General features: G+C 43.2%; 1 protein-coding gene across 1 annotated transcript in view; it reads left to right on the top strand.

Annotated features, from left to right (window-relative positions):
- The first annotated feature begins 9688 nt into the window (after window positions 1–9688).
- Window positions 9689–23835, top strand: part of eya1 (EYA transcriptional coactivator and phosphatase 1) — a 25451-nt gene continuing 11304 nt past the window's right edge. Inside the window, exons 1-10 of the mRNA XM_079181312.1 lie at window positions 9689–9815; window positions 10436–10501; window positions 11858–11935; window positions 13979–14045; window positions 14427–14572; window positions 15400–15522; window positions 19794–19876; window positions 20415–20613; window positions 21347–21492; window positions 22233–22316. Coding sequence (XP_079037438.1) covers window positions 9692–9815; window positions 10436–10501; window positions 11858–11935; window positions 13979–14045; window positions 14427–14572; window positions 15400–15522; window positions 19794–19876; window positions 20415–20613; window positions 21347–21492; window positions 22233–22316 — 1116 coding nt within the window. The 5' untranslated portion in view covers window positions 9689–9691. The remainder of the gene's footprint in view (window positions 9816–10435; window positions 10502–11857; window positions 11936–13978; window positions 14046–14426; window positions 14573–15399; window positions 15523–19793; window positions 19877–20414; window positions 20614–21346; window positions 21493–22232; window positions 22317–23835) is intronic.

Below are 23835 nucleotides of genomic sequence, written 5' to 3'. Positions count from 1 at the left end.
CGAGGACGAGGAAAATGTGAGTTCGGTCGTTGAGGCATAAACAACTCCGGATAATTATACTGTGCAATTTGAAAATAACTCACTTGCAAAATCACATCTCAAACTAATTTTGTGCAGCTGCTTATTGAAATAGAGAGTGACAGAGTAAATGCCGTAACTCAATTGGCATGTGTACCCCTCTGCTATTAGAAATAGTTACTTGAGAGTCCCCAAGCATCTATTAGTCAATCGAGTTATCAAGAACCTGTTGGGCGTGCAATATATTTCGCTGCTTCGATATTGAAACCCGTGTGTTTACCTGTGGGCAGTCGGTTTTGGTAAAGGAAGTAGCGCTTGCATCTCGAGCTCGTCCACACCGTCGCTGCAGTGTATTTAAATCAGGAGCGGCGCAGCTTGAATCTATTTCTGTCAGCTCCTTGTTGACGACTGCTACAGAGGTTGTGTGTTGACCTGCTTTCAGTACGGGTTGTGAACTTGAATTTGCTCTTTTAGCAACAGGCCGCCTTTCTTTATTTCTTATTATCACCCACTGGCTAGCAGGTAGCGTACAAGCGGCGCATACATACCGCTAACACAGTATACTATTCTTCTAGCCGTGGGTGTTCTTCTTCTGTCACCACCTCTTTACCACAGTAAATGTATGGTTTCCTCTTTCTTGGTAATCACTTTTCAGTATTACAGTCGGTATTTCGCCCCACAGTTTTATTATGTGGAAGTCAAACAACATTTAAATGGTCCGTTGACCTCTCGGCCATTCATTACACAGAACTGATATTCTTGGGAAAGAAGCGGTCGTGACATATTGAAGCAAAAAGCTGTGCGAGCCTCATCACCAGCTTGAATAAATCACCAGTTTGAGCTCATCAGTAGCAGCATGGCCTTGTGTACCATAGCGGCTTCGCGCAGTTGAAATAATAACCTGGAGCAGACAGAAGGCAGTCATTACCTTGCACACAGACGTGGTGTGCACGTGTTGACGGAGGACTTCCACTAGACTGCCGTGGAGACGGACAGAGCAGAGCCACTCGGGCCGCTGTTGAAACCTCCGGCTTCCCATCACCTAAGCTAATGACGCTAAGCCCTTGTTTACCCTCAGAAGTCCCTCTATGACAAAGAGCAATCCTGCAGCGACCTATAAGACTCGCAGGAGAGGGCAAAAAAAAGAAGAAGAAGAAGAAGAAGAAGAGCATAACAAAAACAAGAGAGAAAGTAGGGGGGCCCTTGGGTTGTGTGAGCGCAGCCATGGTGTTCCAGTGGGCAGGCAGGCTGGCGGAAAGATCTGCCATTTCATTGTCTTATTCTCAACTGATAGGATCTGGAGAGGGCCGTATTGCTTAAAGCTGTGAGTGAATGACATATGGGGAGCTGGTGTGAGGCACAGCTCCCCCGTGCCTCCTCCAGAGCCAAAGTCTTCCTGTGAGAGAGCACCGAGCAACTTTTCTGCTTTTTCAAAACGGCAGCAGCCTCCCTCTCCCTCCCTCGTTCACTCCCTCCCTCCCTCCCTCCCTCCCTCGCTCGCTCGCTCTCTCACTCTCTCTCTCTCTTTTTTTCCCTCTCCCTCAGACACTCACTAGTCACTGCCTGAAGCAGTAATCGGACGACTCTCTTTCTCACTAGGACCGGGTCTCCTGAGATACGGCGCGGGGCTCCATGGGTTCCAACACCTAAAATGAAAAAGAAAAAAGCAGTCTTGTAGTTTACATTTATTGTGCTACAGATTCTACCGACACTCTTTTTCAGAAAGTTTGCTGTCTGTTCTTCTGGACTGAACGATCTCTCTGTCGAAGATTTTTTTATTTTTAAAGAAGCTATAAGAAGGGATAAACACACCGGGATTCAACCATAATTGTAGTGAGTATGGCTTTAATTTGTATGTGATGTTTGATATGTTTGTTTACTGACTGTCTTGTCTATTCTTTTTCAAATTCTGGGGGTATTTCAGTGCGTGTGTGTATGTGTGTGTGTGTGTGTGTGTATGGAGTTATCTCTTCATTTTGCAGATTTGCGTCAGCATTTAATTTAAGATATAAATGTCAATCAAAGTATTCACATCAACAGAGCAGCAGGAGTAACCATTTAATTTCTGCACTTATCTTGTCATTAATTGTTGTAGTTTGAAAAAGCACCTACTACACCGTTTAATATTCTAAGAATTGTAATACTGTTGAGCCATTCAAAAATGATGGTAATGATGGTAATAATATCAAGCAGAGAGGGAGGCTTTAATCGTCACAGGTCAGCTGTAATTTATTGACAATGATAGATAAATAGCTAAAAAAGATGTGCTCTTAATGGTTTCTTAATTTTAATTTAAGTGAAAGTAAATGCAACTCTCATCCTGATGAAGAAGTCAATTTAAAAATGTAATACGATTCAATTCAAATAACAATTCATGGTATATTACAGTGTATTATAATAATTGCTTTTAGTCCAATAGTTTTAGAAATGTAACAGTCCAATTTGTGTGTAATTATAAATATCTGTCAAAAAAAAGTCCCCCAACATTGCAACCCTTAACATAATTACCTTTAAAAAAAATTCTCCATGAATATTAAAATTACCTTTTTAAATAGCAAACAAAGTCTATTTTGCTAGCATGAGAGAGTCATAATAGTTCCAAATGTATCCAAACTCCCCTTTTGAAAATATCTTCTTCCGCTTGGCCCAGTTCACAGTTTTGATCAGGCTAGGAAAACACGCTGGTCCCTGCAGGAGTCCCCTTTTTTGACTGGCAGAACAAACAAAAACCAACACAGTTAAAGCAGTTGACATCTAATGCCATCTGCTGAGGCCAGGAATGCTGCGAGGAGACCTGAGAGGCTCTCGGCGTCTGACCGAGACAACAGGCCTCGACTCCCGGCCGCGCTGCTCCTCCACTCGCCAGTATATATCGCATACTATGTAGTGAAGATGACTCACCCGCTCTAATCACTAGCCTCTCTAATTGAAGGATGTTCTGGTTTAATGTTCTGCGTATGATCACAGGCTTACATCACAAGTCAGGGAATTATTGTGTGTGTGTGTGTGTATATATGTGTGTGTGTGTGTGTGTGTGTGTGTGTGTGAAGGGGCATTTCATCTCTCTCAAATGTATTTTTTCCCTCCTCTTTCCTTTTTCACCTTCTAATTCCTGTCATTTTCAAACGCCTGTGTTTAAAAAAAAAAGAAAAAAAGGTGTGTGTCTGTAGATGAAAGAGAGGAAACGGAGAGGTTAGGCTACATGGGGCCAGACTGCTTGCAGAGCGGCCTCCGCTCCGTGCAGACAAACATGACAGTGTGTGTGATCGCCTGCTGCAACCATTCACTCGCACAATAACCTTATTTATCCAATTAACAGATAATGAGCAGGCTGATTTGGGGCTTGTTTGCACTGTGTGTATTTGCTCTACACGCAGGGAAGCGACCAGGGTCTCTCCCCGCCTGGCTTGTGGAGCTCCGTGCATGTGTATAGCAGCAGTGTGTACAAGCAGGAGTGGTCGGCGGTTGACGGTGACATTGTTTGCCCAAGGCCCGATGCCTGCCGTATAGATGTGTCTAGCCAGCCGAGCCCTCTTCCTCTTCTCTCAGAGAGGAGATTGAAAACGGTGAAAGACACAGAGGGCTAATTGATCGAGCCTCACTGATAGAGCTATTAGGAAGGAAGAGGGAGAAGGGGGAGAGAGAGAGAGAGAGAGAGAGAGAGAAGAAGGAAATAGGGGACCTCCTATTAAGTAACCCATTGTGGGTGATTAGTGGGCAGGAGTTGTTTACTAAATACTGTGGGGGTGTTATTTTGTTAACACGCCACTGTTTGGATCTGGAATATGTGGCTGAAAGAACAGGAAATGAGATTGAAAGATTTCTGTTGATTGCAGGTTCTCATTCACTGATACCCATTTGTGTGTTTTGTTTGTAAATTGCAATATGTTTACGTTGCGCGAGACAAAAAAAGAAGCCTGAACATAAATTGTATTGAAAGGGATTGTGCTGAAAATGTGGCTACAGAAGCACGTCCCTCTGATCACGTATCATTTAATTCCTCTTTAAAATTTTAAAAAACTGCAACTTTAATTCCCTCTGCAATGTTGATATGAACTCGGCAATTTTTTTTAAAGCTGCATAGATGATAAACAACATTAACATCATAGATCACTGCTTCGGATTTAAGACAATAAGAATAACAAGCCAACAAGCTTTAAAGTGACATAATCGTTGAGATTTGTCACTGGACTTTCTTTCATCTCTGTGTTGTAAAGCCTCTGCGGTGGTCACGGTGGTATAGGCAGGTTGTGATAAAATGTGCACCTTTAAATCTTGTTTGATGGCCCCTCAAAGGGCGAACTAGCCTTCTGGAAATCATTTTGAAGGTTGAAGAGCACAGTATTAACAGATTTAACGTAGCTATTGAGTGAATTTGCCAGAGCCCCATGTCAGATTGAGCCAAATGAGAGAGACAAATTGCATATCAACACACAGCACATCTGTTAATAATTATGATTTTAATTACAGAAAACATTATAAATGATGTGTCATAATAACACCATGTGCTTTTATAATTTGTTTGCCGCGAGTCTAATCCTTGTAGCAAGTGCAGACCAGTACAGTTCATCAGTACAAACAAATGCTTATGAAATATGAAAAATATTTTTTATTTTATTTTATCCCCCTAAAAATTGTTTTTATTAAGTTTTATATAGCTGCAACAATGCATTAAAACTAGTTTTATTTTGCTTCTCAGAAAGCATGTTTAGAAAATTGCCCTGTTTAAAATCAGACCACCATGTTATTTCAAGATGTTCTATCCATTTTATTTAAATGTCCAAAGGCTGTCTTATCTTAAATACTTTACCTTTTTGGGAAAAAAAAACGCCCAGCTATTTAATGTTGCATTTGCTGGCAGCCGTCATTTTTTCGGCCACGTATAGAGACACAAGTGAAGTGTAGCATTTTGTAAACTGTGCCTAATTCCACTCACATCTGTGTTCAATTGTTGTCTGCATCTACATTCTTTGAGAGTGGATTTATTTTTCCTGGGCCACCATGTGGATTCAGCTGACCAGCTTAAGTGGGGATTAGCTGTTTTAAAGTTAGATTTTGATTAAAGCATTGTTTTTCAAAAGTTGTAACTCGCAACACATGGCTTACATAGACTGTAAAATTCAAAGGACTATCGGCTATGCCCTATAAAATTAATATCAAGTAAGGATGACACAGGGAGGGGAGGACGGAAACAAACTCAGCATATTTCTTTTTTAACGTCACGTTTGCTTTGATTATTTTTTATTTGCAACAGCAAGCTTCAGTGTGTGAAAACATGTTTCAACAAATCTGTTAAAAGTCAAGCAAGCGGTTTAACTCTTATATGAAATATGTAGCAAAGGTGAATATATGCGATTGGTGCCGGGTCAGACAGCATGCTGAGGTGATCTACGCTAAAAGCTTGGCTGTGGCTATGTTTACCTTTTTGGAGACGCAGGTCTTGAAATAAGTAAAGCGAAACAAAAGGGGCCAGCAAACAAACGTGAGTGAAGCGTGTTGTGGCACTTCTTCTTCTTCTTCTTCTTCTTCTTCTTTTTTTTTTTTCTCCTCTTGATGACACTTCCAGCGCTTCATCTACTCTGGCTTTGTTCTTGTCTGCTTCAAAGACCTGGCAGTTCAGGTTGAACTAAGAAGCACATCAAAGATGCTGAATGCAGACCTTTTTTTTTTTTTTTTTTTTTTAAACAATAAATATTTAGCGGCACAGAAGAAAGGCTAGTGCTTTTAAATCCCCCCCCCCCCCCTCCCTCCCTTCTCCTCTCCCATCTTCCCCTTCTGTCTCTTCACCTGGCCGGTTTCACCTGCTGGCAATGGCTGAGACACCAGCATGGTAATGGCTTCATTGGCCTGAACTGCTGAACAGAGAAACCAGCCACCAAAAACACACACACACACACACACCATACCACATCTCTCCACCACAACGCGCTCTCTCTGTGATCGCTGTTAATGTGCTGTGGCAAAATGTGTTTCTCTTTCGTCTTTATGGCTTCTACCTCCGTGGACTTTCTGTTCCATGAACACTCTTGTGTTCATATTTTAGTATTGGGGGGAAATGTCAGGAGGAGGCACTGCCGTTGTCCGTAGCTTCTAAAGTGGGAATGAAATGTAATGGTTATTTTCCGCAAAGAAGGCTGTGCCATTAGCAGTGGGAGAGAAGGCATATTGTAAAGCTGGAATGGTATTCATGAAGGCTTTGCTTTGGTGTGAAGAGCAAAGCCTGTTGAAAAAAAAAGAAGAAAAAAAAAAAACCTCATGCAGCTCAGGTTACCCTGGCTCATGTAAACAGGCAACCATTAAAAAAATCATGCTAGGATTTTTTTATTTTTTTTTAAAAAGACAATTCTTTTTCCTGACCAGTTTGAATACCTTTGACCTTTTTTTGGACCCTGTCTTCCCATGGTGGGCTGGAGTCAGGTCTAATATAGTGTTGTAGTCGTGCGAGTATATGGCTCTGCTTGATGTTTGGAGAGAGACGAGCAGAGCGGGAGTGGACAGAGCAAAATGTAACTGTCAGCTAAAGGAGAGTAATAGAGGCATTCGTAGCGTCATAGGAAACATATGTGGCTCCATATGCTCTCCGTGTTCTTGTTTCCAGTCTCCTTCATTGTCTGAGATGCACCACTGATCTGGGGGCCTCTAAAGTGCCCTGTGTGTGAGTGTGTGTGTGTGTGTGAGTGTGTGCATTTGTGTTTGTGTGTGTGTGTGTGTGTGTGTGTGCATTTGCACCACTGATCTGGGGGCCTCTGAAGTGGCCTGTGCATAAGTGTGTGTGTGTGTATGCAGACATAGAGACAAGAGTTATGTGTCTCTGTGTTCTAGAGAAAAATACATTAAAAAAAAGACTGAAGAATGAGTTTTTGTGTTGCCATAGAGAAAGAAACGATATATATATATATATATATATATATATATATATATATATATATATATATATATATATATATAGTGGGCTGGAGTCAGGTCTAATATAGTGTTGTATATATATATAGTTCTCTCTCTCTGCCTTTCTGTCCATTGTGAACCGGCCGTGAAGTGAGGAAGTTGTGTATGTCTGTGCTGTTCCACGGCCCCAGGCTGGGGCAAGCCCGCGGGAAGCAGCCCTGACGGTCATTAGGACCTGTCAGTATGCCGGGAGGGGGGAGTGCTGATAAATTTCAGATAGTGTCAATTGCAGATGAAAGATCTGCTGGAGATGCTAGGGGCGTCACGCTTGACTTGTCTCCGCTCAACAAGTCCCGTCTTCCCCTCCAGCAGCAGCAGGCTACCTCGAGCAGGGAAGCGGGCGGCGAGGCTCTCCCACCCTCTGCTCTCCCTCACCCCCCTCACCCTTCTGCCTACCTTCGCCCCCACAACCCCCCCCCCCCCCCCCCCCTCAAACACTCCTCCACCCCTTCCTGCTTACCTTGGCTAAGCCGCTTTGCATGTTGATTGGGGGGAGGGCTAATCCAGTTTGCAGCTGTCGTAGACCAATGATGAATCACCTTTCCGTCATTTGGCCGTGCTCCCCTTGCTCGGGGAGGAGGGAGGACCCGGAGGAGGAAACAACAGTGGAGTATAGGGCCGCGGCTCGGAGAGAGAGAGAGAGAGAGAGACAATGCGCGCCTCTGTTCCCCCCCCCCCCCCCCTCACCCCCTCCCCGCCAGCCCTCTCTTCCCATTCTGCTCCAGAATAACAATAATGTTTTCTCAGACAAGCCTTTTTTGTGTCATGGATGGCTCTGGACTGTGACATTGAGCCGCAATAACAAGGAGTGACATTGTTGCCGCTGCGGCAGGTGGAGGCAGAATAAAGACAGGGAGTGTGGTTTGTGAGGACTCAAAGCCATCTGAGGTCCAGGTAAGAGCCCAGCTGAGCCAGTGCCAGCAGCATCAGAGACGTGTAGCTCTCTGCGTGGCGGCAGGGATTGACTTAGACAACTCTGCTAAACAACTGTCGGCTTCTCTGAGCCTGCTGTGTTGTCTGATTGGCGATAGTAAAGACTTTGTAGCCATCAGCTAATGAGAAATAAAAAGTTTTGGGCAAAGGAGGAGAAAACAGGATGAAGTAGTGAGTGTGAGATGTAGAAACATTGTTGATCCTTAATGTGCTTGAACTGTAATTGTACCTCTATGGTGTTGTGTGATATTTTTAGAGTAGATGTCAATTAATATACTTCTGGGAAAAGGACAATGCAGCTTCCGTTATTGTAGTATGTGTGAAAAAGACCAATTTAAGCTTTTGTGTCGTTGTTTATTTTAATATTACTGGGTTGTTTTGTCTTAGTCTATTTGATTTGTTACAGAATACTTAAAAATAAATATATTTTCAGCCATGAATTAAATTGGACTTAAACCACAAGATAGGACTACATTTGCCAAGCTGTACTGCAATGTATCATGTTATCATAACATTATAATCTTAAATGGAGTAGATGCACATAATCAAATATCAGAATTTAATCTTTTTGTGAGATAAATCGGGTTTCTTCGTGCCATCTGATAGCACTCAGAATACTCCGGGTTTCTTGAGCATTTATCTTTGTGGCCTCGCGTAAAAGGCCAATGTTTATCGATAGCAGAGATACCCAGAGCTCCGGAATATAATTGGAAATGTACAAAACATTGTGTCCTAATTTCATTAACTTACTGTTGCAATGGAAACAGTGGCAGAGACAAATGGGGTCTACAGCTTGTGGCCGTAGTTTTCAAATCACTCGTGCCTTCTTTTCTTCCCCACTGTCTACACTTGATCAAATCCTTTGAGTGCACAAATGAGAAGATAGAATAATGTTTTCAGTGGCGTGGTCTTTTGTATAAACACAGAAACAATTAAGGAGCTTGCCAGAGCAAACACATGCTTCATGAGCTTCTCATCTGCCTATCACTGAGGCATGGGCTCTTACAATCAAGCAGAGTGCTGCACTTTTAACAGGCACATTAACCATAGCCTCAAACCAGCAAACATCTGTTAACAGTCTTCGATACCACACAAAACGATAAACACTTAAGGCAATTTTTGCTTAAAGATACAGCAGAGCAAATTGACAGTAAACACTTTTGCGTTCACTTCATGTGAAACGGTGACTTGCAGTGAGATTGTTGTAATGAGAGAAATCAGGAACTGCCATGTCGAGATGTTTACTATCCGTTTCATAGCTCGCAAGTCCAATCTGTTGTTGCTTGTGCAAATGTGTGTGTGTGTGTGTGTGTGTGCTTGTGCAAATGTGTGTGTGTGTGTGTGTGTGTGTGTGTGTGTGTGTGTGGGGGGGGGGGGGGGGGGGGGGGGTCACATTTTGGCTTGTATATGTCTTTAATTGTCATATGTTAATTTATCGTTGTCATTTGGCATCGCACAAAAACATCAGTATTTGAAATTCAGGTGAATATATCACGTGCGAGGTAGTTGTTGGTCAAATCGCGGTGAATAATGAATAATTATTTTTTAACGTAGCTTGAATGGAATATTTTTTTTACTCACTAACTCATTCCTATTTATTTTTTTTTTACTTTGTATTATCACCACCATTTTATTCATCTAAATCTGGACTGCTGAATTCCGCATATCGTGCACATTGCATTGTGTACCAGAGCTGCGTGTCTTCCCTGAAACCAGAGTGATATGTGTAATTTGATTTGGTGTGTGCACGTGTGCGGGTGCGTGTGTGTGTGTGTGTGTGTGTCTCGTCAGGTCTATGGAAATGCAGGATCTAGCCAGTCCTCACAGCCGAGTAAGTGGAAGCAGTGAGTCTCCTAATGGTCCCAACCTCGACAACTCCCACATCAATAACAATTCCATGACACCCAATGGCACTGAAGGTATGTTTGCGGTGCCGTTGCTCTTTAGTTGCTCTCTTTAGTCTTGTGGGCTGTTGTACATTTGAAAAAAAAGGGCTGAGAATGGTGGCAGAAGCTATATTGTAACAATCCATGTGAAGCTGACTTTTTGATATGAAAGTAATACAGTGCAGCGTTAATGCATTTGTAGCAAAAAAAAAACGTTTTTGGGGGGTGAATTACCACTTTTTTGCAGTAGTATAGCATTAAACATGCACTTCATATTTGCTGATTTGCCATGTAGATTCTAGCTTCAACAATTCAGTGCTACCAGTAGTTGTTTTCCAGTAACTAGTAGCTGTTTATTTAAGTAACCATGTAATTATTCAAAGCCCACAGCATGGAAATGACGGAGTTTTGCATGAGGTCTCCACTGTACATAGTTATTTACTCAGGTGATTCGCCTGCGCTTAAATCTGAGCCTTTGTTTAGTAAAGCAGTCATGCCCATGTCACAAACCAACACATCCTCCCTGTCACGTAAGCCTCAGGTTAGTCGGTGCGTTGGGCTCAGGGTTTTCTTCTTTGTGTGTTCGTGACACAGGACCCGTGGACATGGTGCAGACTGTCATGTGTCCCTTTGCCATTCTTTCTTTCCCATAGGTGATAACATCACAATGCTTACCACTGCAGACTGGTTGTTAGGTTCTAACTCACAGTCCGCTGCAGGTTCGTCTACTCTTGGTGACACAATGAAAGGACAATACTTGGTGTTTTCAACTGAGAGCAAGAATGAACGCGCTCCTTTGTAGTTTACCTTTTCGAACCACTTACTTCACTTATGAAGACATTTCATTTGTGGGGTTTTTTTTTGAAAGTCCCAAAAATACTTTATCAGCTGCAATTTGAAAGTTGACTCAACTATTGTGCCTTTCATTCAGAAAGTCTTTGGTATTTGCTGTAATTGTGGTGGTATTCTGTTCAAGCATGATTTTTCGACTGGATTTGATTCCGTTGTTAGTGAATGGCCAGATTGCATACTGTGCATTTTGTTTTCATTTGGTTGTTCCACGCCGTTTCCTGAATACAGTGGTTATTGTGTGCTCTGCGACCTGAGTGTGTCCTAGCTTATGCATGCACCTTACCACTATTTCTTTTCATCCGTGTATTTTTTTCAAAAGCATTTTGCCCCTCGTCAACATATGTTTCTGCACTGAGCGAGCATAGCGGAAACATGTAAAACATGACAGCAAATAGCTTCTTCAACCCATGAGGGATTCCACTGAGCATGACTCCCCTGCCCACATTGTCAATTTGTTTTGCCAAAAAGAGAAGAAAAAAAAAGAAGAAGGGAAAAAAAGAAAAAAGTCCTCCAGCCCGCCTGAAGTGAAATGGATTAATTTCAAAGGTTCCTGAGCTGTCAGAAAGCTGTGAAATTGTCTCTGCAGATCTATCGCTGAGCTGTATAATGGAGTCAAGGTCAAACAGCGTTCGCTACACTCCTAAAAAGATTTTATACGCCATACATTTCCTTGACATTTCAATTGTAGTCGTACATCCCTGCGGAGCTAATTTCTTTTATCTGTGACTCTATCACACATTTACAGTCATTTTTTATTTGATGCTACATTTAAGTACTGATAAGCCAGTAATTTATCATTAAATGTAAATGATAATGTCATACATTTTTTTGCCAAGTAGATTGTTCTGTCAAATTAAAGTTGGATTTATATTGTGCTTGGAAGGTAGTTAAAATACATATCTAAAATAAATTCAGAAGCTTTAAATTAGGAAATGGCTCAAGCACAATTCTAAATTTAAAATAGACCTCTTTACCAATAAAGATCAGTAAACCATTTGAACAGATACAAATGTAAGAGTTAATCATTTATATACATTTCCTGCCATTATTGTAAATACTGTTGGAATGTCGTTCCACCCTCCTCCCTTTGCAGTTCTGTTTTTATTTGACTTTGAGTTACTTTTTGTTATATTTTTAAAACATAGTCTGAAATCCTGAGATCGTTACTCTTTTTTTTTGTTTTTATTGTGCCTCTGGTGACAGTGTGGCTTCTTTGTTCGCAGTTAAAACCGAACCAATGAGCAGCAGCGAAATCGTCGCCTCAATAGCAGACACCTCTCTAGACAGCTTCTCAGGATCAGGTGAGGCTGGAGGACTGTTGAGTTTGTGTGTGTGTGTCTGTGTGTGTGTGTGTGTGTGCCCTCATGTGTCTGGCTGCCTCTCTCACACACACACACACAAACACACACACACACACACACAGCTGCAGAACTGATTAGTGAGGGATGAGCCAAGAGATGAGTGACCTATGAGCTGGGCCCCAGGAAGAGTCCCTACAGCTAAAACACCAATATGTGTGTGTGTATACGTGTGTGTGTGTGTGTGAATGTTGAAGCACAAGCGACTCTGCCTTACTTTTGTCAGCATATTAATATGCCGTGCTTGCTTGCGCATGTGTTTGTTTTGTATGTGTGTGTGTGTGTTCCCATGCCAATGAGGACTGAAGTGTGACCTGTAATGCACTGAACCTGTCTGTCCAGTGGGGTGACACGGCGTCCCAGTAGTCCTTCACTCTCCACGGGCTGTTACTCTATCGGCCTGTCAGAGACAGGGTTTTCACACCCTCCTCTCAGCACGGGAACATCACACACACACACACACACACACACACACACACACACACACACACACACACATAAACACACACGCAGGGACATCTCTTCATAAATACCTCCGAGTATAATGAGTATTTTAGGAATTGAAAGAAATAATCACAAATGTGATAACTTTTCAACTTATTTCTTTTCCCACCCTCACCAGTATATATGTCAACCTGCGGCACTATTTTCTATAAACATGTATTAACAGTATCACATCCAACTGTGCACTGTGCTATCTTGCTGCTAATTTTCCTGTGTTTCCTTAACTGTTTAACTAAGCACTTGATACTTAACTCGAGAAGCGCATAAATCACTGCCATGACTTTTGTCTCTGACAATATTAATGAAATGTAGTAATCGTATACCCTGATATCCTCCACGGGGAAATCCAAAGCTCCGTTGAGAAGAGCAAGTTTTGTCCAGTGGCAGGTGCTGCTGATGTGGGAAAAGTGTTCAATATTAATAACGTGTGTGAGGGGTTACAGCATTCAGTTACATACAGTTAGCGCTCCCCCGCAGCCAAATCCCTTATTTTACATCTCACGACCAATTAGACAGATGTTTCTTTAAGAACTGCATCGCTCCGCTGCAGTTACATGCGAGTAATGCGGCAGAACTGTGATTGTTGCATGAATATGATTAAATGTAGTTGTGTTATAAAAACTTTAATTTATTAATGCATTGTAATATAATTTGAAATTCACCTGTTGTGTTCTATTACAAATAAATACTATTTAAAAAAATAGTAATTCAGTTAAAACCAATAAAACCTTTTTGGCTACAACTGTCACTTTTGTAACTGAAGTCTTGCAGGCTGGATCTTTTGTGTGTCAGGAATTTAAGATTTTGTTTAGATTTATTTTACTTCTAATTTTCTAGAATTTATATTTCAAATTTTCGAACTGAAGCCTGCATGCAAAATTAAGAACACAAATATAATTTTTCCTATTTAGAAGAGTTTATCTCAGTTGTTACTTTACAGAAAATACAATCTACCGGTGACGACCACTGTGTGTCTTATATAATCCTTAATCCAGATTCAAAACAAGTGTACTTCTGTGAGTTCCTTGTGGCTGAACTTTCCCAAGTTAAACAGCACCGTGGAATCACAAAGTCGTACGCTTAATGAAGGAATGATTATGCAGTAGCACTCATTACCTGCAATCAGTGAAGTCACTTCCAATGTGGTTGTGGCTCGAAAAGGCCCGAGGCAACTGAAGCCACAGGCCGAGACTGATTCAGTCCATCCTGTGTGTGTTTACACCAGCGGTCGTCATAGCAGCCCAGAAGTATCTCAGAGATACGCGGGTCAGCAGAAAAACTTGATGTTCTTACCTGATTATTTTTGCTTCATTATTGGCCTCCGGTTGTCAACCTTAAATGAGGTTACCGAAATAAATACAGTAATGCAATGTAATTACTGTTTCCTTGGAATCCAGAAGTTCTGTTGGCAAAAGACAATATTTACCTTATTTCTTAGTGTTTAAATATGTGCTTGCCTCTTTTCTTTTTAACTTTCCTCAGCTATTGGAACCAGTGGCTTCAGCCCAAGACAAACTCACCAGTTCTCTCCACAGATATACCCTTCCAAGTAAGGCTTCTTTTATTTTTCTTTAAGAAAATAAGCAGCAACCAACTTCATTTGGCTCTTTAATTAGATCCTTGTGCTAGATCGGGGGTTTTCGACCGGCTTTGTTTGCCTGGATGTCTGCAGCTTGCGTACTCTGAAATCTGTTGTAATTATTATCTTGCAAAAAATTTCCTTTGCCATTTATTGTTCTTCCACCATGTCTATGAGCTGCACGATGCTATCGGTCCTACGGCTTGGCTCCGTGTTTAAAATGAAGTAGCACAATCAGAAGGAATTTGTCAGTTAGCAAAGTGTGTGTTATGGTTTTCGGGGTAAAACATGGTCCCTTTTTCTTCCTGCCTTCCTTTCTCACTTTTGTCTTTTGTTTCTTTTCTCAAATAGCAGAACATATCCGCATATTCTTCCTACCCCTTCATCCCAAAATATGGCTGCGTATGGGCAGACGCAGTACACCACAGGAATGCAGCAGGCCGCAGCTTATGCTAGCTACCCCCAGCCTGGCCAGCCCTATGGCATCCCAGCCTATGGTAAGATTTCTCAACACACATCAAAACCTCCTCTTGATTTGCTAAAAGATGCATGTTGACTACAACTAAACATTTTTTTCCTTCCTGAAGGCCAGGTCCAAGACCTTGCTCATAACAAACCTTGTTCCCACAATTCCTCCAGTAAAGCAGGAGCGGCAGAGATGCTGAGCTGTTGTTTATTGCCTGCATACTCTCCTTCATTGCAATAAAATGTGCTCGTCAAGCTGTTCCGATAGATCTGAAAGATGAATGATACAAATCTGAAAACAAAAACTGGTTTTCTCTGGCATTGCAAGGGAAAGCACACAGTACATGGCTCGCTGTGGGCTTTATTTGTCCAAAGTCTTTCGAGTGTTTTGACCCCGAAAGACTCTCCAATATGTTGAGGAATTTACACTGTTTATTTGAATGGAGTCCTGCAACCTACCGCTGCATAGAAACTGCATTGTGACTGATTGAATGTAAGCAGTGGCCAGTTTAACTCACAAACACAAGCAGAATGTGTTATTACTTGTGCATCTTTTCACAGATGACCTATATTAGATGATAATAATAATAACACTAATGATAACATCAAATCAAACAATCCTAGTCCTAACACGCTTTTTGGATTTACAGCCAAGGAGACAACGCTTTAGTGTGACATCATATTTCGAAACAACTCCTGATAGTAAAATTCCTCGTCCTTTGTGATAAGTGTGTTGTGCTAACATGCGGAGGCTGTGTCCCCCTGCTTTGTCCGGTGTTATTGAAACCTGTGCGTTGACTGTTGTTTGTGCAGCAAACCGATCTGGTATAACTAACTGATTTAGATCCATTGTGGGCAGGCATAAAGACGGAAGGGGGTCTGAGCCAGTCCCAATCCCCGAGCCAGACCGGCTTCCTGAGCTACAGCTCTGGCTTCACAACGCCGCAGACGGGACAGGCCCCCTACAGTTACCAGATGCAGGGTGAGGACATCTTTGTGAATGCTTCATCTCATTCTCTGTGCACCTTCACATGTCTATTAGGGTGTTTGTATGGGCGTCAAAATGCGTGAGATGCCATCACTCACTCTTAAAGTTGTCAGCATGTCCACTTTTACACTCGTAACATGTTTGCAGCGAAATAGCTGAAATGACTAACACTATGAGTGCTTTGTTCTATCTGTGTATCCTTTTCTGTCCTTTTAAAGTATTCATCTTTGTCTTCTCTTTTACATTATTTTGCCAATATCCCTTTTTTCCTTTGTGTTCCTGCCATGTGTTCCCTCTGCTTAGACCATCCAAATAAGGTTTAGTACTCTTTTTTTTGTTTTTGTTTTAAAGATTAGAGAAAAAGGTTTCTGTCCCTGATTTATTAGCACGCAGAGCCAGATTCACAACACGGCCCTCACACTCCCCAAAAGACGGTTGCATCCCGACGGTCGTTATTTGCAGCCACGGCGGCTGTCTCCCTCTCCTCTCCTCTTAGAAGAATCAACACAGATGGAAAATGGCAGGCACTTAGGAGGCACCAGCCATGTCCTCCCCACTCCCCAGCATTTGTTTTTTCTCTCCCTGTGATCATATTTGTATTTGTTTTAGAGCTGAGACCATAGAGATTTACGGCCTTGAAACCTTAGAAAGAGGAGTCGTCGCGCCCTGCACTCCTCCTCTTTTGCTCTCCCTGTCCAATCATACATTCTGTTTAAATGTCGATCAAGCCTTCTGCCATATAGCGTTTCTATTATCCTCTGTTTGTATTGGTTCAAAAAAGCCTCTGTTCCACCTGCAGTGGGGGCGAGGACAGTTAGCCAACAGCTAGCACAGACTTTGTCTCCCCTCCCTGTAATATCTAATGTGTGACAGTGAAAACATCTCCACATGTTGTTGGGAAGCAACAATCTCACAATAAATAACGCCAGCTCAGCAGCAGATGTGGCACGGGGAAGCCTCTTTTCCACGCCTCTTAACCAAATACAGTCGGCTACTGCCAGAGTTTTGCAGCGTGCAGCCGACCGCCTGAAAAAGAAGAGGCAGAGTAAAAGAGAGAGAGAGAGAGAGAGAGAAAGAGAGAGAGAGAGAGAGAGAGAGAGAGAGAGAGAGAGAAAGGGAACAAGAGACGGACCATCTACAGCAGAATGTTCAAGCTGCTGTCCTGCCCTTAGTGGTTTAACTCACGATGACAGTATTATGTGCCCATTCATCTTCCAAGTATTATGCTCTTACTGCTGTCTTTCTCTTTCCCGCCGTCTAACTCTGTCTCTCCCTCACTGTCTCCTGCTATCTCTGGCTATCGGATGCCCCACGTAGCGTTAAGTGCGTTAGTATTTGACAGCCATGCTAGATGACAGATTGACCACTATTCTGGCCTTGAGTTCTCTAACTGTGGCTCTGGCCCTTTGCCACACCATCATCATTACTCTTTCTGGCCTATTGATCTGCCCGGGCGAGGTGCCTCGGGCCTGGGTGTCCCAACCAAAGACTCTTTTTCCACATCTGATACCCCGCCCCCCCCCTTCTCTGTCAGTGTCCTCGCCACCAGCCTGTGGCCAGCTGTCAAGGCGGAGGACGATTAGATTATTGGTTTTACTCCTTACTTTCATGTCCGATGCCATGGAGCTTTGTGTGGGTGCTAAAGTCGTGGCACCAAATTGTAAAAAAAAAAAAAAAAGAGACCAGCCGTTTTTGTGCGCCTCAGTTTTGCAACGACTAGCGGCAGTTTGTGTAAGGCAGCGCATGGATTGTCAGCTAAAAAGGTGCGCGATGAGACAGGGAGATTGTGCTGATGGGGGGGGGACTGAGCAGATGCTAATTAGGTGAATAATTGGATTCCAGCATTCTGTCCCAGTGGCGGTGCGAGCTAAAGAAGCTCAAGCCACGTCTGCCTTTTTTAAAAGGAAAGCCCCATCTGGACTTGATAGCCTATTCCCAAGTGGGGCATACAAACTTCTGCTACAAATATTGTGCACTGATGATAGACATAGCCCATGGCTAAGGGGACTGATCAAGCAAAGCAAATGGACTTCCAATTGTGGAGCCAGAAGGCAGGAGGGAAGGAGGAGAGGAGGGAGGGAAGATGTCTGGTCTTGAGTGAGTGAACTAACTGGAGCAGGACAGGGGGAGGGAGAGAAAACATGCCCCCCAGGGAACCACAAGACCCCCTCTTTCTCCCCCCTACTATAACCAGCACCACCACCAACAGCATGGGCTCATTCTCACTGCTGGCGGGGGTCCCCCTCGGCTTTTATGTGGCTCCTTGTTCTCCACAGAGCAACCCTCAAACCCCGCCAGTGAGGGCTTTTATGGCCGCTTGAACCGTGCATTAGGCTAAGTTGTTGTCCTTCGCAGCTGTACTCCTCCTTGTCTCTGTCACATCGTTCCGTTGAACTTTCACTTGATGTTGAACTTTCTGCGGAAATTCCGCCTGCAGCCATTGAAATATCAAACCAAACAACAAAGAGAAAGATCAGTTTAGATGAAAATAACCGGCAGAGGCCAGCAGGAAGAACAAGGTATAAAGAAAATCAGCTGTGTGTGTAATTGCTGGAAGCAGAGAGTGAGAAACTGCACAAATAACTAGTGGATCCGAGTAATCTTGGGAGCTTTGGGAGGTATTTGTTTCTCTTTTTGGGCCACAGCGCTGGGTACTTAGCTATCTGACGAGGCCAAACACTGCCCTTCGTCTTTTCTTTTTCGTGGTTTCCATACGGTACCCTCCATGCCCCCCCCCCCCCCCCTGCACTTCCCTGATCCTTCCCCTCCTGAACTAAAAGCTGCTTCACGTTTGTCACGGTGTGGGAGGGCCCTCCTGATGGGGCCAATGACCAGAGGATGAAAGGAACTCCCTCTGTTTGTCTCTGGGAACAAAGGTGTAATTACGCCCCCATTTAGGAACAGTGAATTTATCTCCCCTTTCGTTTTCACTCAAACTGCGGGATATTTTTTGGCTGCGGGAGGATCAGCGTGGTGATAAGTGAAGGAGCTTTTTTTTAAATAATGCAATGGTAGTGCTAAATCATGTCCCCTGTAGATGTATGTATTTGTATTTTAATGAACAGAAGCAAGTAATATTTGTAAAGATTTGAATAACTGCGATGACACTTTGGTGCAATTTCTAAACTTTTTCTTGATAGATTATTTGTTTTAAAGTCTTTAAACCCTCTGTTACTAAACCAACCTGCGTGATTTTCATTTAATGGATGAATCAGCTTAATTTGGTTCTTTGTTGTGGTGGCATTATAAACATTTTGAGATTTGATGCTTTTTTTCTTTTAAATATTTGCCAATAAGAAGCAACATTTATAAAGCATATACAAATGAAATAAAATATTTTAGTGCTATAAAGCTTTTTTGCTCACACAGATCGTTGAATGATCTCAATCATAACAGTTTGGGATCATGTTAGCCTTAATGCACACGGCTCTCTCGTGCTCTCCGTGTCTCCCTACCAGTCTCAGATCCCCTTTAATCTGCTCCTCCTGACATGCCGGTACAGGTGGAGGGCCCGCTGAAGAGGGAAGCCGTGCCCCCGGGGGCCGCTGCTGCTGCTGCTGCTGCTGCTGCTGCTGCTCCTCTCCTCTATAACTCATGTCATGTATATTATTAAGCCATTAGATGCTATCAACCCTTTTGAATGATTTAATTACCCAGGAGGACCGTCCTTTGAACAAGTGAAAAGAGGAACATACATATTCATTGGGGCTGGATGTCGGCAAGAAAACCCCCTCTGTGCTACTCACTGCGACCTCAACCCTCCTTCCCCATACATCTCTGTCTCACTACACTGCCCATGCACACCCCCCCCTGGCACCCTCATGCTCCATCCATCGTTTCCAAACCCCCCCCCCCCCCCCCCCCCAGCCCCCTTCCTTCACCCCACGCCACCCTTCGGTAGCTCACACACAAAAGTCTCTTGTCTTCCTCACATTGTGCGGGCTCGGACGGCTGTGGGAGCAGGTTCTGTCCACCCTTCACCCCTCTCTGCCCCCCCCCTGTCATTCATCAGGCCTGATCCAATCACTGATAAGGAAGGAAGGGGAGAAAGATAAGGCCACTGTTGGGAGCGCTCCCTCAGGCCTCCCTCTGTTCACCACCTTGAATAGTTGTTTCACAAAAGAAAATCTTTTTTCACCCCCCCCCCCCCTAACAATGTGCCATTTCATGTATTGACTCCACTGCTTGAAGCGCTGCTGATTTGAGTTGTTTGACAAAATATGTTTTATACATCACTCAAAAGTGTTATTTTTTTTCCCCTAAAGGTGGTACTTTCACGACAACGTCAGGATTGTATCCAGGAAACAACTCCCTGACGAACTCCACCGGCTTCAACAGCACACAACAGGTAGCCGTGCGCTTCCTTCTGCTCGTTCCATTTCTGTGATCTGATATCAGGAGGCAGCTATGAGTTTATATGAGGGGGAATTGCAGACGTCTTCCCAACCTGGAAATCTTTATGAAACATGCATACTCAATATGTTACATTTCATCCATGACACATTCCAACATAAATCACTCAGGACGTCAAAAGATTTGTACGCGGGTTTATCTACTGCACTTCCTCCAACACAAATGTATTGTGCCACAGAAGAGAGGGAGAGGTAGAAAAAAAAAAGACCAGATGTCGGACAGAACAGACATGTGTTTGCATTTATGTTTTGGAATCTGCACTGTAAAGTAGCAGCGCTGGCGCAGGGCATATCTCACATTACTCTGCCAAACCTCCTACTTCTCTTCCACAACTCGGCTACCTTTTGTCTCTCTTCACCTTTTTGATCTAAATCTTCCCTTTCACACCATGTTGAACATATCTTTCTGTTTATCTTTACCCGCCTTATTATGCATGTAACCTGTCATTTTCCCGATTCTGTCTTTCTCCACAGGACTATGCCAGTTATCCAGCCTTTGGCCAGGGGCAGTATGCTCAGTATTACAACAGCTCACCCTACACTTCACCCTACATGACGAGTAACAACACCAGCCCCAGCACGCCCTCCACCACCACCACCACCACCACCACCTACACCCTCCAGGAGCCACCCAGTGGCATCACCAGCCACGCCCTCACAGAGAACCCTGCAGGTAAGAATCAAACCTCAGGGTCACGAGGTTGCCTTGCGTGACCCGAATATCGGGAGTTTGAGAGCCGTGTTTCTTTTTCAAACAAGCAAGCCACCGAACCCCCCCCTCCTCCTCCTCACTGACTGGAAGTTGCTCCTGATAAGAGAACATGAGCTAAACGCCAAAAAACTGTATTTGTTCCAACCCAAATGCACAAAGGGAGGAGTAGGATGTGGTCTCAACCATCACATAGTGTGGCAAGCAAGACAAAAAAAAGTTCTAACTGAAATCTGATGTCGAGTTTTCCATAATTTCATGTGACATTAATGCATCATCTGGCAATCAAGCGCTGATTGTATCTCTGTAAGTCAGTTAAAACTTTATGGCTGCATTCGAAATTGTCATCAATCAACACCAAAGACATCAGGCTTTAACTAAACGTAATTTCATACACAGTCGTCCAATTTATATAAATGACATCTCTGATATATTTAGTTGACATGTACTCCATTGCCTCTTGTTTATTAAATCAGTATGGAGCACTATAGCTTTTAGTAACTGTGTTCCGCAACTGATTTATGATATGTTTGTAACCTGTAGGCCGGCATAAACACAAAAGAAATGTCCCAGGAAGCTGTCCGTCCCACATCAAGACAAATAGTCACTCACTCTTCTTTGCTAAAAGCAGATAATAGCTCATCTTCGATGCACTCTTTTTATTCTCTCCTTTCTTTCCTTCTTTCCTTCCTTTCAGCAGTAGAGTACAGTACCATCCACAGTCCATCAACCCCCATTAAAGATTCAGATTCGGATCGATTGCGCCGGGCATCGGATGGAAAGTCACGTGGCCGGGGAAGAAGGAACAACAACCCATCACCGCCGCCTGACTCCGACCTTGAGGTAGGGTGAGCCCGCTACCTTGGCGACAGACAGCCTCGCCCTGTCTGAGGCACATGGACACTAATCCACTTATATGGCCACCACAGCAGCTTTAACACTTGATGGGCGTTCATTCTTAAATATTTGATTCCTTAACTATGAATGCATTATTGATTGCATTGTGGAATATATGACATCACACATAAACACATATATAAAGTTCTCACATATACCTCGTAAATAAACAATAAGGCATGTGATTAAGTGAGTCATCGTTGAAGTGAATAATGTATATATTCTAGTCATCAAAGACCGGACACGAGCTGTGACTAACTAATGGGTGGAATTGAGCCACGAGCCATGCAACACTTTGATAGTGACCATATGTCAAAATAAACTCAAGAGGGCTCTTCATTAATATGATGCGAATTCAAACGAAGTTAATAGCGCCCATTATAGCGCTGACATCACGGCGTGTTAACATATCTAGTTAATTAGTTTGTCACTATTGATTACGCTAATGTAAAGGGCAGAGGATGGAGAGCGTGCGGTGGGGTGATGGGAGGAGTGTTGCGGTGACCAACCCAAGCAAATGGATCCTGGTCCCTGTGGCGCACAAATACACGCTCCTGGCCTATTGACCAGGAGGATCACCTTGCAGCCCTACAGAGTGCACCATTGATTTTGCCTCTTTTCTCTCTGTTTTTTTCTTTGTTTCTTTCGTCCGTCCGTCCCCCCCCCCCCTTCCCCCATCTCTCCAGCGAGTTTTCATCTGGGACCTGGATGAAACAATCATCGTTTTCCATTCCTTGCTTACGGGTTCTTATGCCAACAGATATGGACGGGTGAGTGACATCAGACTGTGGCAGTAGCGGTGCACTTTAGCAGCAAAACACATAAATATTAAAAGAAGGGGGAGAAGAAAAAAAAAAGATTAGAGGGGTTGGAAATGGCCAATGAGCAGGGGATAGATTTCAGTCCTTAGTGAGAAGTTAGAGCAGAACTCAATGTACAGATAATTGTTTCTTTTTTTTTTAATAGGCCCAATGAGGCTTGACAAGGATTTGACTGCTCTTTGCAGCTGTTGGAGCTATGCATGGCTGCTCGGGGCTCAGCTGTAGGGGCTCACAACAGTTGCACTCTGGATGTCTATTGACACATCTTAAGTGTTCCTTTCTCCTTCAGAAATGCCACATTGTTAGTTTAATTAAGTGCTTCTCAATCCATCCTTTTCAGAGAGGGATCTCCCCAGAGACCCTGGCAGGAAACTGAGTCCACCGAATGTAATTCAGTCAAAACTCAAACTAGAACACCGAGATTCTCTCAAACCTGCCTTAATTAGGATTCAGATACAATTACATTACATATGTGTGCATCAATTATTTATTATTATTTTACTGGAAGGTTATCCCATGTCACTGTGAATGCTTATAAGATGAAAAGTTTACTTTTCCAGGCTTTGCTATTTGTTGTTCCATGTAAATTGCCTCTCTAAATTTAAACTTTCAAAACAAACAATTTGGGAAATAAAGCAAAATCCCACTCTCATGGTTTTGTTGAGGTCATAGGTTCTATGTAGCCTTAATAGTGCTTCAATTCACCAGTTTGCCATTTGAATATGAATACGTGTATAACTATTGAATCAATTCATCACTCTCACATTTTTTTAAATAAGTAATAAATCTCTAATTCTATTTTGTTGGGTGGAGCAACATTTGTAATCACCGGTTGTTTTGGCTATGGAGGTGTCTGGTTTTGAAGTCAAAAATGACATATTGCTCCTCGTATGTCAGAGAGCTTAGCGTCTGCAGCCCGAGCTCTGCGCCTTTGTTCTGGTATGAGGGGTGTTTGATGGGGGCAGTGTTTTGTTTTTGGGGTGAAAGAGGGCTGCCCCACGACCCTCCACTGTTTATTTACTTTGTTCTCAGCCCGGCATGCTGGGTAAAGAGAGAGCTATAAGGCTTAGGGAGCTGTGGCTCAGTGATGAGGGACTCTCCAACCACACACACACATACACACACACACATGCATACACAGGGTCTCCAGTGTGCTCCTCTGAAACAGGAAACACTCCTGACTCCATAAGGGCCCGTTTCATCAGAACTCATATAGGATGTGACAGCCGCTAGAGTCCCTCTCACTCTCTGTTTTCTCTTTTGTTCCCTCTTTTTCTCCTCCTCTGCACATTTCAGTCCCTTTTTGTTTTTTTTACTAAAGTTTCTCTCAAGCTCCAACCTGCTGACACTATCACATTAAAGCAGCATTACAAGACGGAGACATGCTTATTCAGAGCAACCACAAAGCACGCTACCTCAAAGCCTATCGGACGCGCAGATCTGTAAACTTCCTCAGAAAAGAAAGTGA

Source organism: Pholis gunnellus (genome assembly GCF_910591455.1).
Source record: "Pholis gunnellus genome assembly, chromosome: 20".
Lineage (NCBI taxonomy): Eukaryota > Metazoa > Chordata > Actinopteri > Perciformes > Pholidae > Pholis > Pholis gunnellus.
This window is presented reverse-complemented; position numbering and strand designations above follow the sequence as displayed.